This window comes from Triturus cristatus, chromosome 12, assembly GCF_964204655.1.
Source record: "Triturus cristatus chromosome 12, aTriCri1.1, whole genome shotgun sequence".
In the NCBI taxonomy this organism is placed as follows: domain Eukaryota; kingdom Metazoa; phylum Chordata; class Amphibia; order Caudata; family Salamandridae; genus Triturus; species Triturus cristatus.
In genome coordinates, this window is record NC_140595.1 from 854,157,523 (window position 1) to 854,174,607 (window position 17,085).

Sequence of the window (17,085 nt, forward strand, 5' to 3'; positions counted from 1 at the left end):
GATTGATGATATGTGTATGTGAAATTGAATTTAACTACTGCATGTTACAATATATTGAAAGGATGGAAACTGTATATAATAATGTCCACAGAAAATGAATGTTCAAGAGAGTAGGGAATAGCCAAAGGTGAAAGGAAAGAGAAAATTTACAAAATTAATACAGTAAATTATACCCGGCTCTATTAACCGTCCATTTGAGGGATACAAAGCCAACAACTTCTGAGAATATTGATGCATACGTGGAAGTCTTCAGTGCATGGATTACTTGTGTGATAGATTCAGTTCTCCCTATTAAGCGATACATTTTCCATCGTTCTACTCTTGGCACCCAGTTAAATTCCTGATTTGGCCATAGCTTAAGGGAAATGTAAAACCCTACAAAGACTCTGGCATTGAGAGTACAACACAGACAATAAACTTATTTGTGAACATGAGCTAGAGTGATGTTTTCCATTTACACATCTTCCCGATTTCTTCCATGATGAGATCGAGCATCCCCTTATGATGTTTCATAGCACTACTCACTCTGCTAACTTGAATGATTCAATGTTTTCCTTCACTTCCTCTTTACCCTTAGCAATAAAATGTCCAATCTTTTTTCCTCCTTTGGGTTTGAATTCTATTCATATTCTGATGACACCCAGGTTATTCTGCCGTTAGAAGACAGTCACACATCAATCCAAGACCAATTTAAATCTTGCCTCACATCAGTTGCCCATTGGATGGATGCAAACTCCCTAAGGCTAAATGGTGACAAAATGAAGGTCTTAGTGTTTGGTAACCTCTCCATCTGATCGCATACTTGGTTGCCACAATGTCTGGGACCCTGCCCAATGCCCATTGGCTGTGCATGCAACTTGAGTATGATTTTTGACTTTGAGTTCTATATTCACAAGCTTACTGTGATGTATTTTTGACTGCTAAAGATGCTTCCTTTTGAGCCAATCTCCTATGTGAACACCTTTGTTATACGCAATGATCATCGGTTGTCTCGATATTTATGACATTCTGTTTTTTTAGGTGTTCACTCCTTTTTGATACTGTGCATCCAACTGGTACAAGATGTGTAAGAAGGGTTGATATCTAGACTTCCCAGATCAGCCTGTTAGTAAATGCTCTACCATTAAAGTGTTGTGCTATTCCCAGGGCACAAGCTGAGGGTACATGCAGGTAGATGGCATCTACCCACTTTTTTCACAGGTTGGAAGATGTCTCCCCTACCAATAAGTTGGGTCCCACAGAAATATGCTGAACCTGTCACCGTGTGATTTTCAGACACCGGGACACATTCAGTAGGGCCTGCTTGTTGTCTTCTGTTATTCTGAGCAGCAACGTGCAGGTGAAGCTGAGTTCATATTGCAGACTCCAGCTGAGTCCAGAATAGAAGCTGAACTTTAGGCCTTCTGTTAATTTAGGATCCTGGTTGGGAGCTATTGGGAGCATCACACCTAGATTTAATTGCAATGGAGGGTAAACCAAGGACTTACAGCCTGTTATTACTTCACAAGTAGTTAAGAGAGGCAGACTTTTGACTTTGTTCAGGCCCTAAACATATGCATGCACTGTGAGAATGTCAGATGGGTCGGTCTGTCCTGGTATTTACACAAAACACAATTTAAATACCACTATTTTGCTTCATATCTTTTATAGCACTACTCGTCCCAATCCACGGTGTCAAAAGCTTTACGTCACACATATACATTATACCGTGTAGATCAATGTACAGGATTTGTTGCATAAGACAATGAGGGTTACGAGGTGTAAGAGTCACATGTCCTTCATAGATCACTCTGCTATATTGAAAGAATGACAATTTATAAACTACAAGTAACAAAAGGATCTCTGTGTTAAAAGCAGTGAAGCACCTACCCATCAACATAAAACAAAAATCAATCACCTGCGTGTCACATGATATGCTTTGCAGGAGACACATTAACCGTCTATGCTACTTGATTCAAAACTGGGTCTACATAATACACAGCTCTCTCCAGCAGGTGCATTAACCTCCAGAGTTATCTTTACCATAACTGCGATTTACCGGACACACAAAGATCTATGCTGCAGGTGCCTTAACCCCATAGCATATTTTAAAATGCAGACCTTGCAACCAATTAAGCAGACAGATTTACTTCCATGTTTTTCCTTGTTACAAATCACAAGTATTACTTGAGGCCCAGATTTTGCTTCAGGGTTGCGTCACTTTTTTTGTCACCACCTCAACGCAAAATCTAATTTGTTACATATTGCAATGTGCTGAAATTTACTGCTAAACATGTGTGTGAGGTCTTAAGGTCTGATGTCACTTCTTGTGATGTCTTTTTCTGTGAGGTGATTGGTTGTGATGCCATTTTCTGTGATGACGTGCAACGTCACGCTCCATGATGATGACCTGCACCATGACATCAGTTGCATACTGCCTAACTTGGTTAGTCCTGCTACCTTTTGTTTTTAGGACTTGTGCCCTGGCTATTGCTATAGGGTGGTGTACGGGGCAGGATGCCTGAATTATATATGACACGCCTGGTCACCACCACTAGGCCACACTACTTTGGTGTTCAACAGCCTTTTTGGTCGGTGAACCAAGGTTTCATGTAAAGTACACAGGTGGTTGAGCTTTCTTGGTTTTCATGACTCAGAGCTGGACCAGCTTTCCATTTTATATCCATGCTGAGTCATGTCTTTTTCGATTTCAAAAAGCTTTTAAAACACATTTCTTTTGTTTGTAGCTCTGCTTTCCCATTTATCTGCTTCTGTGATCAGCATCAAACACAGGGTACTCGCGCAAAAGAATTTAAACATAAACACATAAATATAAATAGCTAATGATATTAAATTGTATTGGAATGTGTAAATAACTGCTGTTTGGCAGCATAGCATTGAGATGGAAAATGTGTTTAAATAGAGTTAGAGAAAGAGTAATATAAGACATTAAGAATATAAGGTCTGCAATAGAATTTTCAACATGTGATGCGGGTGGCACTTGAAAGGGCCGGCTTACTTAAAAATCCAAACACAAACAAATAATGAATACCTAGCAGTATGGCATCATATCCAAGGCAACTGTAAGCAGAGCCTGCTTGGATTAAGTTGTCTTGTGCAGCACTGTTATCCAGGTTTCTCTTATTTCCTTATTCCGCAGAGTGTATATGATAGGGTTGAGCAGCGGTGTTGCGACAGTGTAAAGGACAGACAAGGCTTTGTTTAACCTAAGGGAGCTTTCACTTTTTGGTGTGGCATAGATTGCAATCAGTGGGCCAAAATATGTACTGACCACAGCAAGGTGGGAACTACAGGTGGAGAATGCTTTGTTCCTCCCAGTGGCTGATGGGATTTTCAAAATGGCCGACATGATGTAAACATAAGACAAGATGATTAACAGAAATGGAACTGATAAAATTAGAAAAGACACAATAAAAGCATACACTTCAATGTAAGAGGTTTCTGAACAGGCTGCTTTCAGAAGAGATCCATATTCACAGGAAAAGTGGTCTATCACATTTTCACTTGAGAATTGTAATCTCTGCAGTAGGTTTACTGTAACAAAGGGGATTGTAAATCCTCCAATCCAAGCACCAGCAACTAGCTTAACACAAAACGCATGGTGCATGAGAGTGCTGTAATGCAAGGGGAAGCATATGGCGTTGTACCTGTTATAAGCCATGACTGTCAAAAGGAAACACTCACTAGTCAACAATGAACCGAAGAAATAGAATTGCATTAGACAACTGACAAGGGAAAATGAAATGACGTCTACCAGTAGCCCAGAAAGCAGGCTGGGAGCAGTGGTTGTGGGGTACCAGACTTCCAAGAAAGATAAATTGCCCAGAAAGAAGAACATAGGTGAGTATAAGCGTTTACTGATGGATACTGTGGCAACAATTAGGCTATTACCAGCAACAGTAAACATGTAGATGGTGATGAACAGCAGGAAGAGGAAGGGCTTCAGTTTTGGAACGACTTGCAGTCCCAGAAGAAGAAATTTGCTGTTACTTGTTACATTTTCTAAACAGTTTGCAGGAGCCATGATAGTATTCTGTGAAAGAAAGAATCACAATTTTATACAATTGAATTCACGATTTAATAACGGGATTGATGGAGTTATCTGTTATGCTAAAGATACTGGGGAAGGCCTGAGCAGTGAACTCTGCTCTGTTCGCGGAGTTTGCGGAGTTTTCTGCACTTCTTTCTCTGCGGAGCTTGCGGAGTGCAGAAAACTCCTCCCTGCGTAGTGCAGTGAAGTTTTTTCCCCTCTCGCGCTTGCCAACAGTAAGTTGGCAAGCGTGACTTGCCACTCGGGTAGAATTTCCACTTGAGCAGCAGGAAGATAAGCACAAATTGCAGTTTGCGCTGCACTCCGCCACTTGCAGAACTCTGCTGAGTTCTTATGTCACTGTGTGAAGTTCCACATAGCGAAACTCCGTGAAATCTGCCCAGGCCTACACTAGAGCTCATTTATGAGCTTGTTACGCAGTGCAGCACAGCAAGTTACCTTATCATGCTGCACTACGTGACAAGGAAAGCACAGGATTACACCATATTTAAGTCAATATGGCGCACTCCTGTCCTTTCTGCTGCACTTGCACCCTTTTGGTAGCCTAGCATCAACTCAGGGTGCAAGGGTGCCTGTGTTGCACGTTGGATTGTTTTTGTGCAGGAAGGGGTACCTTCCTGCACAAAAACAATCCTGGGAGGCATATTACTTTTTCCATCTGTGCTGCACACAACGAAAGAGGAAGAAGCATGGAGAAATAAAGATATTTCTTGTTAACCTTGTAAATATGGGAAAGTGTCAAAATCCGTGCGAGTTGTGTGTGGACACCCTCACCAACGCCCATGGAATGCCTTCCCAGTACAGAGTACGCAAAGCACTGATTTGCTCTGTATCACTCCAGATTTTTTGAGCCACTCAAAGCCATGAAAAGTGATTTTGCATGGCTTCAAAAATCTGAGGGTTGCGTCATGCACGTATTACATTGCGTGCCGCAAACGTGATGCAACCCTGTCATAAATAAACCCCACTTTGTGGAAACAAGACATCACATATGAACCTTTTGATCTCATTAGCATACTTTCTGATCTTTAGTAATACATTTTGGGGACCATTTGAATGAAATGCAGCAATGAATGCGACAAATTACAATCAATCACATTCCGTAAAGTTTCTCATAATGGGTGGTTTTTGCTAACTTATTTAGGGTTAACCCACAAAAATGCAAACTCTTCTGGTGTACACCACAATGATTAGCATTTATGGAATAAAAACGCAGCTCATTCTGTGCCTCCACACAAGATAGTGGCATCAGCAAGGGCTTGTTCGGGGGTCAGAAGAGGGTAAGAGGAAAGATAGTCAAAAGACCTTTGCAGAAATACATTCTAATGTGATGCTTGCTGACTTTAGGCCTGACATCAATGCTCGACCACAGCACTGAAAGTGTTAAAAATGCTGCATTTCTGTGTCACTGGGGCTTTTCTCGGCCTAGCTGTCATGGCCAGTAGCATGTGGTAACCTGGATTCGGCAAATTTGCAGTAGGTCATGCTAAAACACATACTTCAACAGTTCCATACAGTCTCTGCAGACATGCATAGGGCCAGATTTACTAACACTCTGAGCCAGAGCGATGAATCTAATTTAGCAACTAAACATTTAATCAATGCGCAGGTAGTCTAAGATTCCAGGAACGTTGTGCTTGTTCCACAACAGAACTTTTTTTAGATAGAATAGCTCCTATATTCATAACCTCATGGAAGCACCACTTGCCGCGGAGTTAGTGGCTGGCATAAGTCCTGTACAACATCCCCTTTTGTGCAAACACTCCCTATTCAAATATCTTTGGCCAAGAGGTCGTACTTTCCCAAATCAACAACTAGCTCTCCAGGACCTATCAACTGATGGCCATAAAGTACACAGCATTACAGCCGGGGGGCAGTAATGTGATGCACAAAAGCTCTGCATTACACAACCAGATGAGTCAAAGAACAGTGCAGTGATGTACAAGGAGCACAGCAATTCACAACAAGATGACTCAAAGGACAGAGCAATGACGCACAAAAACCACAGCATTACACAACCAACTGAGTCAAATGAAATGCACAGCCTTACACAACCAGGTAAGTCTAAGGGCAATGCAGTAATACAAACAAGTACAGCATTACATAACAAGCTGAGTTGAAGAACAGCGCAATGATGCACAAAAAGCACAGCATTATACAATTGCAGAACTAGAAGAACAATTGAGAGATGCACACATCATTAAGGTTTCCCTTGGCTTGCTAGGCGAAAGGTTCAGAATCCTGGTGAAGTTTGTGCATCAATGTGTGCTCCTGACAATATCTGCTAAATCCTCTCCTCTCTTGAGCATGTGTCAAGTACCTTAATCTCTGCAGAAGCAGAATGGATGAGATTTCTCAATGCCCGCCTACCTGTGCCTACCATCCTAGATTTCTCTATGGCTGCACCGGCAAGGGGGAAAGGGGAATGGGACAGAGAAGAGACAATTCTGACTTCTGTCATTTCTCTCTCTGTCTCCTAGAAAGTCTTCACCAGATTTTCTTCTTATAGAAAATCAATTGATTCCTGGATGTGAGAGGAGTCTAATGCACAGAGGGACAAAAAGAGCCCGATACAAATGATCAGCCCTCCTACATTGACTGAACTTTAGTACTGTATTTAGTCTAACTCTAATCACCCTACCAGCATGTGCAGGAGTTATTGTTTCTCTTCTATTGAGCTTGCACAGTTTCAAGGAATTAACAATTTTCTGCTTTAAGGTGAAATAACAATCCCAACAATAATGTGCAGACTATAATTCCAATAAGTACAGTGACTGTCTCTCCATTTACAAGGAAGAGTTCTCCTTCAACCTATTATAACTAGAACTTTTCTGTTGCACTTGCTGGGTTCCAGAACAGCTGAAATCTCATCCCTGATGGAGCGCACAAAAAGGACCAGGGAGGGAGCAAAAAGGAAGGAAAGGATAGGAAGGACGTTTAAGGGAGGCAAGATAACAGAAGTTGAGGATCCGGAGAAGCAAGTGTAATCTAGTGCTCTTACTGGCGTATTGACAGAGTCACTAAAGAATTGGTCTGCTGCGACGGTTCAAACACATGAAGGTAAACAGCTTACTTGAATGTTGAGTTCAAGACAGGTAAATGGGTAACTTTACCCAGCCACACCTGAACTCGCCGCACATGATATTTAAGCACCGGCAGGATCCGGGACCATTTCCCCAAGAGATCTGCAACAGAACAACAGGTTTCCAGCAGGTTTTGGCCAAAAAAGTTGTGAGTACTGCACAAACTCATCCTCAACCGGGTAAGTCTTTCTTCCCTTGCAGGTCACTAACGGCCTACGGGCCCCTCCCCTTCTCATTTCAGGGTCAATACCTCTGCCGTATTTCTCCATAGGGGCATTTGCAGCAAAACTCTAGCGTGAGGATACCCCTTTAGTGTATCCACCTTCAACTTGTGTGTGTGCTTACGACATTTAGCCCACCACACGTACCAGCGTATATTTTGGTATTTCACCATAACCGCACCACCAGTACGGTTACACCTTTTGCCGTATTTTTTCGTTTATAGTGCACAATACTACCGGCAACTATGTATTTTTGTGATTCATGCTACTATGCTAAAGACTCTCTCCTGTATGTTTGTTTGTCATACATGTTGTATGTCCAGTAATGCTTGGAGAGGGAATCCCCCTCCCACAAGTATAACACCTTAGCGCGTGCTCCACATTTTCTGATCACATACTCACTTAAAGTATAGATCGCACTTTCACATAGTCAACGGTCCCGAGGAAAGCCAGTTTTACAGAAAAGGCCTGGCTGAAACATGTAGACCACACCTTGGATGTAGGAGTTCCTAATAACCACTCCACCAACATCCACTTGCCTTGTTTTTAACGCTAACAGAGGCCCAGACATTAAAATTACCCCCTTGGGAACTGGGACCACTGTATAGCTCTTAAAATATCACTTTCATGTCACTCACACTGCACACTCAGGAACACACCAGCTTCGCTGTAATACAGGCGTAGAAGCACACCCGGGACACATTCGGTGTCCCTGGGTGGGCCCGATGATGAAGCATGCCACCAACTAGGTTGGTGGGTGAGGGCTTCATAAATAAACTGATAGTTTCCCCCTTTCTCATACAGTCCTGAGTCCTGTATTATTCACAAATAGGCTAGTCCTCTCTTTGATTACACGGGTAACTTAGCCAGAGGCTGCAACCGGTGAGCCGAAAAACTCCTGTCACTGAAGCTCTGGACTGCAGTCTTGATTCCTCTGAGAAGCTACACTAAAGGAATAGTATGGGCAGTGGAAAGGGATACACCAAAATTCTTCCTTGGATACTGGGAGACTATTTCCGAGTTCAACTCAGTGAAGACTAACTGACTGCTAACTGACTGCTACTCAGGATGGAGATAACCTCCCAGGAACAGTGTGGCAGCTAGAAACAAGACCGCAAACTCACTCGAGAGTTTTGAGGAGGAGTCGAAAACAAAACGTGCATTTTCTTCAGTTTTAAAATGAGCTCCGCAGAAGGCAGCACGAGTACGCCTCTCGAAGCCTTTAAAATCATGAGAGTTATACAATAACATTACTACAAAGTCCTAGGAAATGCAGCAGCCATCTTGTAACGTGCAATTAACCCCAACTAGAGGTCTTTCCAAAGGTTGATCAAGAAAGGTTTTAAAAGGACTTTGGCCTTTCTCTTCTTACTTTTATTATTCTTACGGTGAATAAGAGAAATGACATTGACGTGAATCCTGACAGTACCCCCTCTCAAAGGGGACACTGTAAGTGCAACCGTCTCTTTAGTTGGGGGGCATGGACATTTTCTGTTGGCTCTCACGATCTGCCTTCTGGACCATAACCTTCCTTTGATTCTTTTAGACTTTAAAATTCCCTTCACTACATATTCAGGATGACCATTTAACAAAAGAGGGCCAGAAGGCTGGGATAATCTTGTGTTAGGTGCAGTTTTCTTTTGAAGGGAAACATGAAAGATGGGATGAATACCTGAATTAGGAGGTAGTTTCAGTTTGTCAGTGACTGACCCCCAAACCTGCTAAATGGAATAGAGTCCTACAAAACAGGGTTGAAATTTCCTATTCCCTTTTAAATGGAGATGACGAGAGTATAACCAGACCTGCTAACCCACTTGGTATTCCGGTGCTACCTTTCAATGTTTATCTGCGTATTTCTTGTAGCTTACCTTGGCTTTCACTAAATTGGATTCTGCTGACTTATGAATAAGAGTTAGATCCTTCATTAAATCCCTTACAGCAGGCACCTCAAACTCTTCTTGACATATAAAAGGGTTAGGGTGTCATCCATAGTTCAAAAAGAAAGGTGGGTTCCCAGTAGAAACATTCTTAGCATTGTTAAATGTGAATTCTTCCATCCATAACAGTTCAGACCATTCATCCTCCTGATCCAGAAGGAACAACAGGAGATACTGCTCCAATTCTTGGTTATCTCACTCAGTTTGACCATCCATCTCAGGGTGGTAACTGGTGCAGTGTCTGAGTTCTACTCCCAAACCATGCATAAAGGCCTTCCAAAAATGGAATACAAATTGAGAACCCCTATCTGAAATCACAATTTAAAGAACCCCATGAGATTTTACAATGTATTCACTAAACTGTCGGGCTAACTCCTGAGCAGCAGAAATCCCTGTTAAAGGAACAAAATGACTCCTTTTAGTAAATGTATCCACAAAAACCAAAATGGTGTTCAACCCCGACTTTAAGGTAGTTCTACTATCAAGTCCATAGTGACTGTGTGCCAGGGATGAGAAGGAGTGGACAGTAGCTGTAATAATCCCTGGCATGCCTGTCCTACAGATTTTCCACTAGCACAGAGTTTACATGCCTCTACATACTGTTTGATATGAGAGTTCATTTCTGGCCACCTAAAATAAGGTTGAACCAAATCCATGGTCTTAAGTAGTACTTTATGCCCTGCTAAGGGTTGATCATGGCACTCATGTAGTGCAATTTCCTCAATGTCCTTCGTCAGTAAATTTAAGCCCCCTTTTACAGTATGGCAACTGGTTTTGTACCTTCCTTCCAACCCCTTGTGAAGACCAAACAGACATTTCCTCCGGAGTCATACTCTTCTGAACTTTCTCTTTTAGATTCCCAAAAGAAATATTACAAACAAGTTTTTGACTCTGGAATTATAGGCTGCAGAACTACTGAATGTTCTTGCGTATCCATTTGGATCCTGGACAAGGCATCCACTTTACCACTCTTATTCCCAGGACGATATGTAATTACAAAGTCGAAATCAGCGAAGTAGAGAGACCAACGGAGTTGTCTAGGAATCAAGGTCTTCGCCGTCTTCAAGAATTGAAGGTTCTTGTGGTCTGAAAATACAGTTACAATGTTTCTGGCTCCCAGTAAGTAATGCCTCCAGTCTTCAAAAGCATCCTTAACTGCCAATAATTCTTTTTCAGCAATGGTGTAGTTAATCTCAGCTGGGTTACATTTTCTAGATCTATATGCCACTGGGTGCAGCTGGCCTATGTTTTTATGACGCTGCAAAATCACTCCACCTCCACTCCAGCTTGATCCGATGCATCAGCTTCCAGAAAGAAGGACTCGACTGGGTCTGCATGCAGCAAGATAGGAGCAGAGGTGAAACTCTTCTTTAAATACATTAACCCCTGCTCTGCCTCCTCAGAACATTCGAATTGTATTCCCTTCTTGAGGAGTTGTGTAATAGGAACACTTATTTGTGAGAAGCCTTGAATGAATCCTGGCAGAAATTGGTAAAGCCGAGAAATCTTTGGACTTCTTTAACATCTTTTGGCGATGTGCAATTGACTACAGATTTCACTTTTTTAAGATCTATGGTAATCCCTTCCGGGGACAGAACAATTCCCCAAATTTCTACAATTTAGGCACTGAAAACACATTTTTCCAATTTTGCATAGAGCTGATGGAGGTGAAGTCGATCAAATACCATTCTGACATGCGCTGGGTGTTCTTGAGGATCTTTAGAGAAGATCAAAATGTCATCCAGATAGGCCACTGCAATTCTATCAGTTAAGTCTCTCATAATATCCTTGATAAAATGTTGGAATGCTGCTGGAGCATTGCAGAGACCAAATTGCATGACTTGGTATTCAAATACGCCATATTTTGTCCGAAATGTAGTCTTACATTCATGACCTTCTTTCATTCAAATGAGGTGATATGCCCCACGAAGATCCAATTTCGTAAAAATCTCGGCTTCCTTGATTTGATCTAGTAGAACAGAAATCAAGGGTAGAGGATAGCGATTCTTGATAGTGATTTGATTTAACGCTCAATAGTCTATACACATTCTTAAGGACCTTTCTTTCTTTGGTATGAAAAATAATGAGGAAGAAACTGGGGACTTTGAGGGTCTAATGAATCCATTTGCAAGATAGCGATCCAGATATTCCTTGAGATAACTGTTTTCAGCCCCAGTCAAAGCATAAATTCTACTGCAAGGGAGAACTGCCCCCGGCTTCCAGTCAATCGTACAATCATATGGACGATGAGGAGGCAATTTATCTGCTTCTTGTTCACAAAAAACCTCTTAGGATTCTTGGTAAGCGGTAGGAATTTCGATGGAATCCATTACGCCAATAGATTCTGCTCCTAGCGACAGCAAAGAGGTTTGGGAAGGTCCTGAGCATTCCTCTGTGGAGTGGTAACAATGTGCTGAACAATATGTGGATTTCATTTCAACCGTTCCATTTTCCCAGTCGATGGTGGGATTGTGTACAGACAGCCAAGGCAGACCCAAAATTACTTGGAATTCTGGGGCATCTATAAGATTGAATTGAAGGATCTCATGATGTCAATCCGACTGAATTAATTCCATAGGTTCAGGGTGATGGGACCGGAGGAAAGGTTAGCTCCGTCAACTGCTCGAACAGGTTCACTTCTTCCTTTGAGGATAGCCTTTACCCCAATACTTTGGGCATACTTAATATCACAAAAATTACCAGTGGCCTCGGAATCAATCAAGATAGCTACCCCAGTGATTTCTTAATTACAGAACCTTACCATCATGTGCAAAATCAAATGAGGGGCCAAGGTCTGTAGAAAATTCATTATCTGATGAGAGTCTGGAGTCATTTTTTCTTCTTTTGCCATCAGAACGACCACGTCTACTGATGGTTTTGAGCGTTTCCCTTAACTGGGAACTTTGGTCTTTTGGGACATTCTTTAATGAAGTGCCCAGAAACTCCACAATACAAACATAGCTTCTTAATTCAACGTTGTTCTTTTTTTACTTTACTCAATGGACCGCACACTGCTCCAATCTGCATCAGTTCTACTTCCGAAGAAGTTCCTGAAGATTTTCCGGCTTCTGACCTAGCTCAATCAAATTGAGGGATGTTCATCCTGAACACTTTCTTTTTCTCCCCCTTACGTTCCGACCAATGAAAATCAATCTTCAACACCAAATCCACTAGAGCTGATAACTCCGTAGGTCGATTGGCAATCTGGGTTAAAGTGTCCTTGATTTTATCGCATAGTCCTCTATAGAAAAGTGCTGTCCTTTTCTCTTCTGGCCAGTTTGTCTTAACAATCAATTTAATAAATTGAGGCAGGTAAGTGAATAAATCCCTAGAACCTTGACGTAATTCTAACAATTCATTGTCAGTGGCTTCAGAAATCTTCCTTCTGTCAAAAATTCTTAGGAACTCCGTCTTAAAATGTTCAAAATCATAAAGAAACGGGTCATCCCAGGATACCAAGCTGGGTCTGGTGGCTCAGTGTACTAATGTATCCATTACAGGGGCCTGTGTTCAACCTCATGGTCACAGGTTAAAATCCCGGCAGGCCCACTCAGACTTTCATCCATCTGAGGTCGATAAAATGAGTACCACTGAGTTGGGTAAGAATAAACATCTGTTATTCAGCGCCAAGAGACCCCAACGGGGTAAACGTGTGCTTTACAAATACAGATGGTATGTAATGTTATGTTACCAAAGGCATTGCCCAATTGACAGCATCTCCGCTCATATAGGAAAAAAACAATCTACTGTAAACTGAGCGTCAGGAAATAAGGTGGGACCACATATAAAGTGTAAAGAACATTGCGTCAGAAAAAGTTGGGCCTTCTGTGGATCCTTGCTAAACGTTTCGAGAGGAACTAAATGATAGAGCTGATGGAGGCGAAGCCGATCAAGTACCATTCTGACATGCGCTGGGTGTTCTTGAGAACATTTAGAGAATATCAAAAGGTCATCCAGATAGGCCACTGCAATTTTATCAGTTACGTCTCTCATGATATCATTGATAAAATGTTGGAATGCTGCTGGAGCATTGCAGAGGCCAAATTGCATGACTTGGTATTCAAATACGCCATATTTTGTCCGAAATGTAGTCTTCCATTCATGACCTTCTTTCATTCAAATTAGGTGATATGCTCCACAAAGACCTAATTTCGTAAAAGTCTGGGCTTCCTTGATTTGATCCAGTAGAGCAGAAATCAAGGGTAGAGCAGAGCGACTATTGATAATGATTCGATTTAACGCTCGATAGTCTATACACGTTCTTAAGGACCCTTCTTTCTTTGGTATGAAAAATAATGAGGAAGAAACTGGGGACTGTGAGGGTCTAATGAATCCATTTGCAAGATAGCGATCCAGATATTCCTTTAGATAGCTGTTTTCAGACTTAGTCAAAGTGTAAATTCTGCTGCAAGGGAGAACCGCTCCTGGTTCCAAGTCAATCATACAATCATATGGACGATGAGGAGGCAATTTTTCTGCTTCTTGTTCACAAAAAACCTCTTTGAATTCTTGGTACTCGGTAGGAATTTCGATGGAATCAATCACGCCAATAGATTCTCCTCCTAGCGATAGCAAAGAGGCTTGGGAAGGTCCTGAGCATTCATCTGGCGAGTGGTAACAATATGCTGAACAATATGTGGATTTCATTTCAACTGTTCCATTTCCAAAGTCGATGGTGGGATTGTGTACAGACAGCCAGGGCAGACCTAAAATTATTTGGAATTGTGGGGCATCTATATGATTGAATTGAAGGATCTCATGATAACAATCTGACTGGCTTATGTGTATTGGGGCTGGGTGGGAGCACTCTCTGAGTGCTTTGAAGTCCTGCACTGGGAGCACATTTGGTGTCTCTGTGCATAGTCCAGCTCAAACCGGTTCAGGGGCCTCCAGCCCCTGCTCTGGCAGGAATCTGGACAAAGTAAATGGGTGTAGCCACCCCTCTTTCCAAACCCTTCCATAGGTGGGTCCCCAGAGTATGTCCAACCCCCTACCTTAGTGTAAGTATGGGACCCCAGTACTTAGGACTTTAGATTACCCTGGATGAAACTCTGAAGCTGAATCTTGGACCTTTGATGCTCTGCTCAAGACAAGAGGACTGAAGAAATCTCCCTGCTTGGCAGGCAACAACGAAGCAATTTGCCGGTCTGCATTTCCGAAGCTCCCGGCAGACTCCGAAGTATTTGCAGCCCAGGAAGAGGATTTCCAGACATCTCAGAGGCAGACCCAAACCCCAGCAGAGCTGAGACCTGCTGCCCTCGTGAGTAGCGTGGAACCAGAACTCCGGGTCACCGTGCACTTTTGCAAGTGCATTGATTTCTCGACGTCTCATGAAGTCGTGCTTGGGCTAACTTGTAGCCCCCACCTCGGGCACTGAATCCACAGAAGATTGCCGGCCTGGTCATTCCGAGTGACCTGTGGGCCGCCATTTTGTGTTTTGTCTCGAGGTCCCTTTGCGATCCCTTGTCCGTTGACTGTTGGGTCCCTGAAGGGGTAACTTTGTATTGCCTTGGGCTTTCCTGGTTGCTCCCAACGACCAAGTGGTGAGTCCCACAGACCTTGCTGGTCTGCACTGAAGCATCTTTCTCGGTTCTGCGTAGGTTGCTGTTGCCAAGGCTTGTTGTGTCCAATCCGGGCACCGATGCTGCAGCACTCGACATCCTTTGTGGGGCAGCTCGAATCCAGCTCCTGGTTGTCCTCGACGCTTCCTGGTCCTTGTGGCTGAAGAATCAAGCTTCAGCTCTTTTACCTGAAATCACCCGACATCGGTGGGCATCTGCTCATCGCCTTCCTGGTCACTGGCTAGTGACCCAGTCTCTGTCCCCTCTGCTTTCAGGTTCTTCTCATCTTCGATCCAGGCTTGGATCTCTTCAGACACTTCGCATCTTCACGGCAGCAGCACTTCTTCGCCAGCTCCCATTGAAATTGCCGACGTGACCCGAGACCAAAAGACACCTATGCACCCGGTTCCTCTGGGTGAGGTAACACGAGTACTCCAGTGCTCCTGTGGGTGCTAGCCCTACTAGAACTTCTCAAGTCCAAAAGGGTTTGATCCTGACTTATTGCTAAGTGTCCCTAATCTTTAAAAATCTAACCGCGACCTTCCCCATAGAAGCTAACGGGAGCTCGCGGCTGTGTTCACACACTGCACACGGACCCCGTGGGTCCCCTGTGTCACTACCTTGGGTGGTTCCTTGGGGTCCCAGCGATTCTACAGGCTCTAGGCCTTGTGACTAGTTAAGTCTTGGTTCTTATACCACTATTTTAGTATATGGTTTGGCTCGTCCCTAGGGCCTGACATGTATTTGTGCTATTTTACTGTGATTATTGAAGTGTAACTTATGTGTTTTGACCTCTAGTCTCATAAAGAGACTAGGAGGGTATATTTAGTAATAAATACATATATTTTATAAATATACCTGGTGTGGATATCTTTCATTTAGTGACTCAAGAGTTTATAGACTGGTAAAACAAGCTGCTTTACATTCCTTCAAGATTTAGCCTGAAGGCTGCTCTCCATAGCTACCACTAGGATAGCTTTCAATGAAGGTTGTCTTTAACCTATAACCAATAAGGGGTTGATAGGACTGATACAAGGTGCCCACTATAACTAGTGGACAGCATATATCAGGCCAACTTCTCCCATTGGTGTGAAGCGTGTGGGATTCCAGCTTGCTATTGTTTTACCAGATAATCTCAATTGAGTAACTAACTGAAAACCACTAAAGGTACCCAAGGTACATATAATACAAGCTTTAGAATACAGTAAGTTCTACTGAACTTAGAGTTGTGTGTTAAGGGATAGCACACCCTTTCTACAACTCAAGAGAGTTTAGACGGCCACACTAGAGTAGGTAGTGCAATACACCACACCACACTAGTAATGTCTTCAAGGCCAGGAACCAGTAGGTCCTTGCCAGAAGCCAATGGGCTTCAAGATTCCCAGTTTGATAGACTCCCATTCCTGGAACCGAGAGCATTATGTACAACTAGGAAATTGAAGACAGGCAAAAGTCCAACCACCCAGCATCTCATAGAGGTACTCATGCTGGATGACCTTAGCAGATCTTTAGGATCTGAAGGGCTAGGCAGAGTGGGTGGGACAGCACCTGAGGAAAGGAATAGGGGTGTAACTCTCCATGACCTGACCTCTGAGGCTGGACAGGCAGATAACAATGATCAGGACCTGGAAAATCCAATTCCCCTAGACAGTGATGGAGAGGACCAAAATGGACCCCTCTTTGTCCCTCCTTGGTGGTGGGCCAAGAAGGTCAAGATCTTCCTCCAGGGAGTCTAACCATTCTAAATCATCAGTAGGGACTTCAATCTCCTCTCATAGGAGGGAAACCTCTCAGGAGAGAAGGGAGAGACTGCTTAAGTATGAGGAAGCTCAGCTTGAAATCAGAAGAAAGCAGGTAGCCCTAGATAGGGAGGCCTAGAGCTCTACAGAGCTAGAAAAAAGATGGGACAAGAGTCCCATGGTGGCAGAAATATTCCTAGAGATAGGGAGAGGTCTCATGACCATAGAAACCTGAATATAATTGTCCCTCCCTACCAGAGTGGGGATGACATCCACAAATGGATAACTACACTGGAAAGGGCCTGTAAAGTACAAAGGGTCCCCCAGGAGCAGTGGGCAGCAATCTTATGGCTCTCCTTTGCAGACAAAGGTAGAGATAAACTCCTCACTGTTAGAGAGGAGGAGGCAGATGATTACAAAAGTCTGAAGAGTGCCTTAATTGATGGGTTTGGCCTAACCACTGAGCAATACAGGTTAAAATTTCAGGGATCCC

At 43.0% G+C, this 17,085-nt stretch overlaps 1 protein-coding gene across 1 annotated transcript in view; it reads right to left on the bottom strand.

Annotated features, from left to right (window-relative positions):
* Positions 1 to 3,082: 3,082 nt before the first annotated feature.
* The window catches only part of LOC146783093 (olfactory receptor 6X1-like), a 46,357-nt gene continuing 32,354 nt past the window's right edge, over positions 3,083 to 17,085 (bottom strand). Inside the window, exons 2-3 of the mRNA XM_085637285.1 lie at positions 9,224 to 9,312; positions 3,083 to 4,033 (exon numbers count right to left, since the gene is read on the bottom strand). Coding sequence (XP_085493411.1) covers positions 3,083 to 4,033; positions 9,224 to 9,312 — 1,040 coding nt within the window. The remainder of the gene's footprint in view (positions 4,034 to 9,223; positions 9,313 to 17,085) is intronic.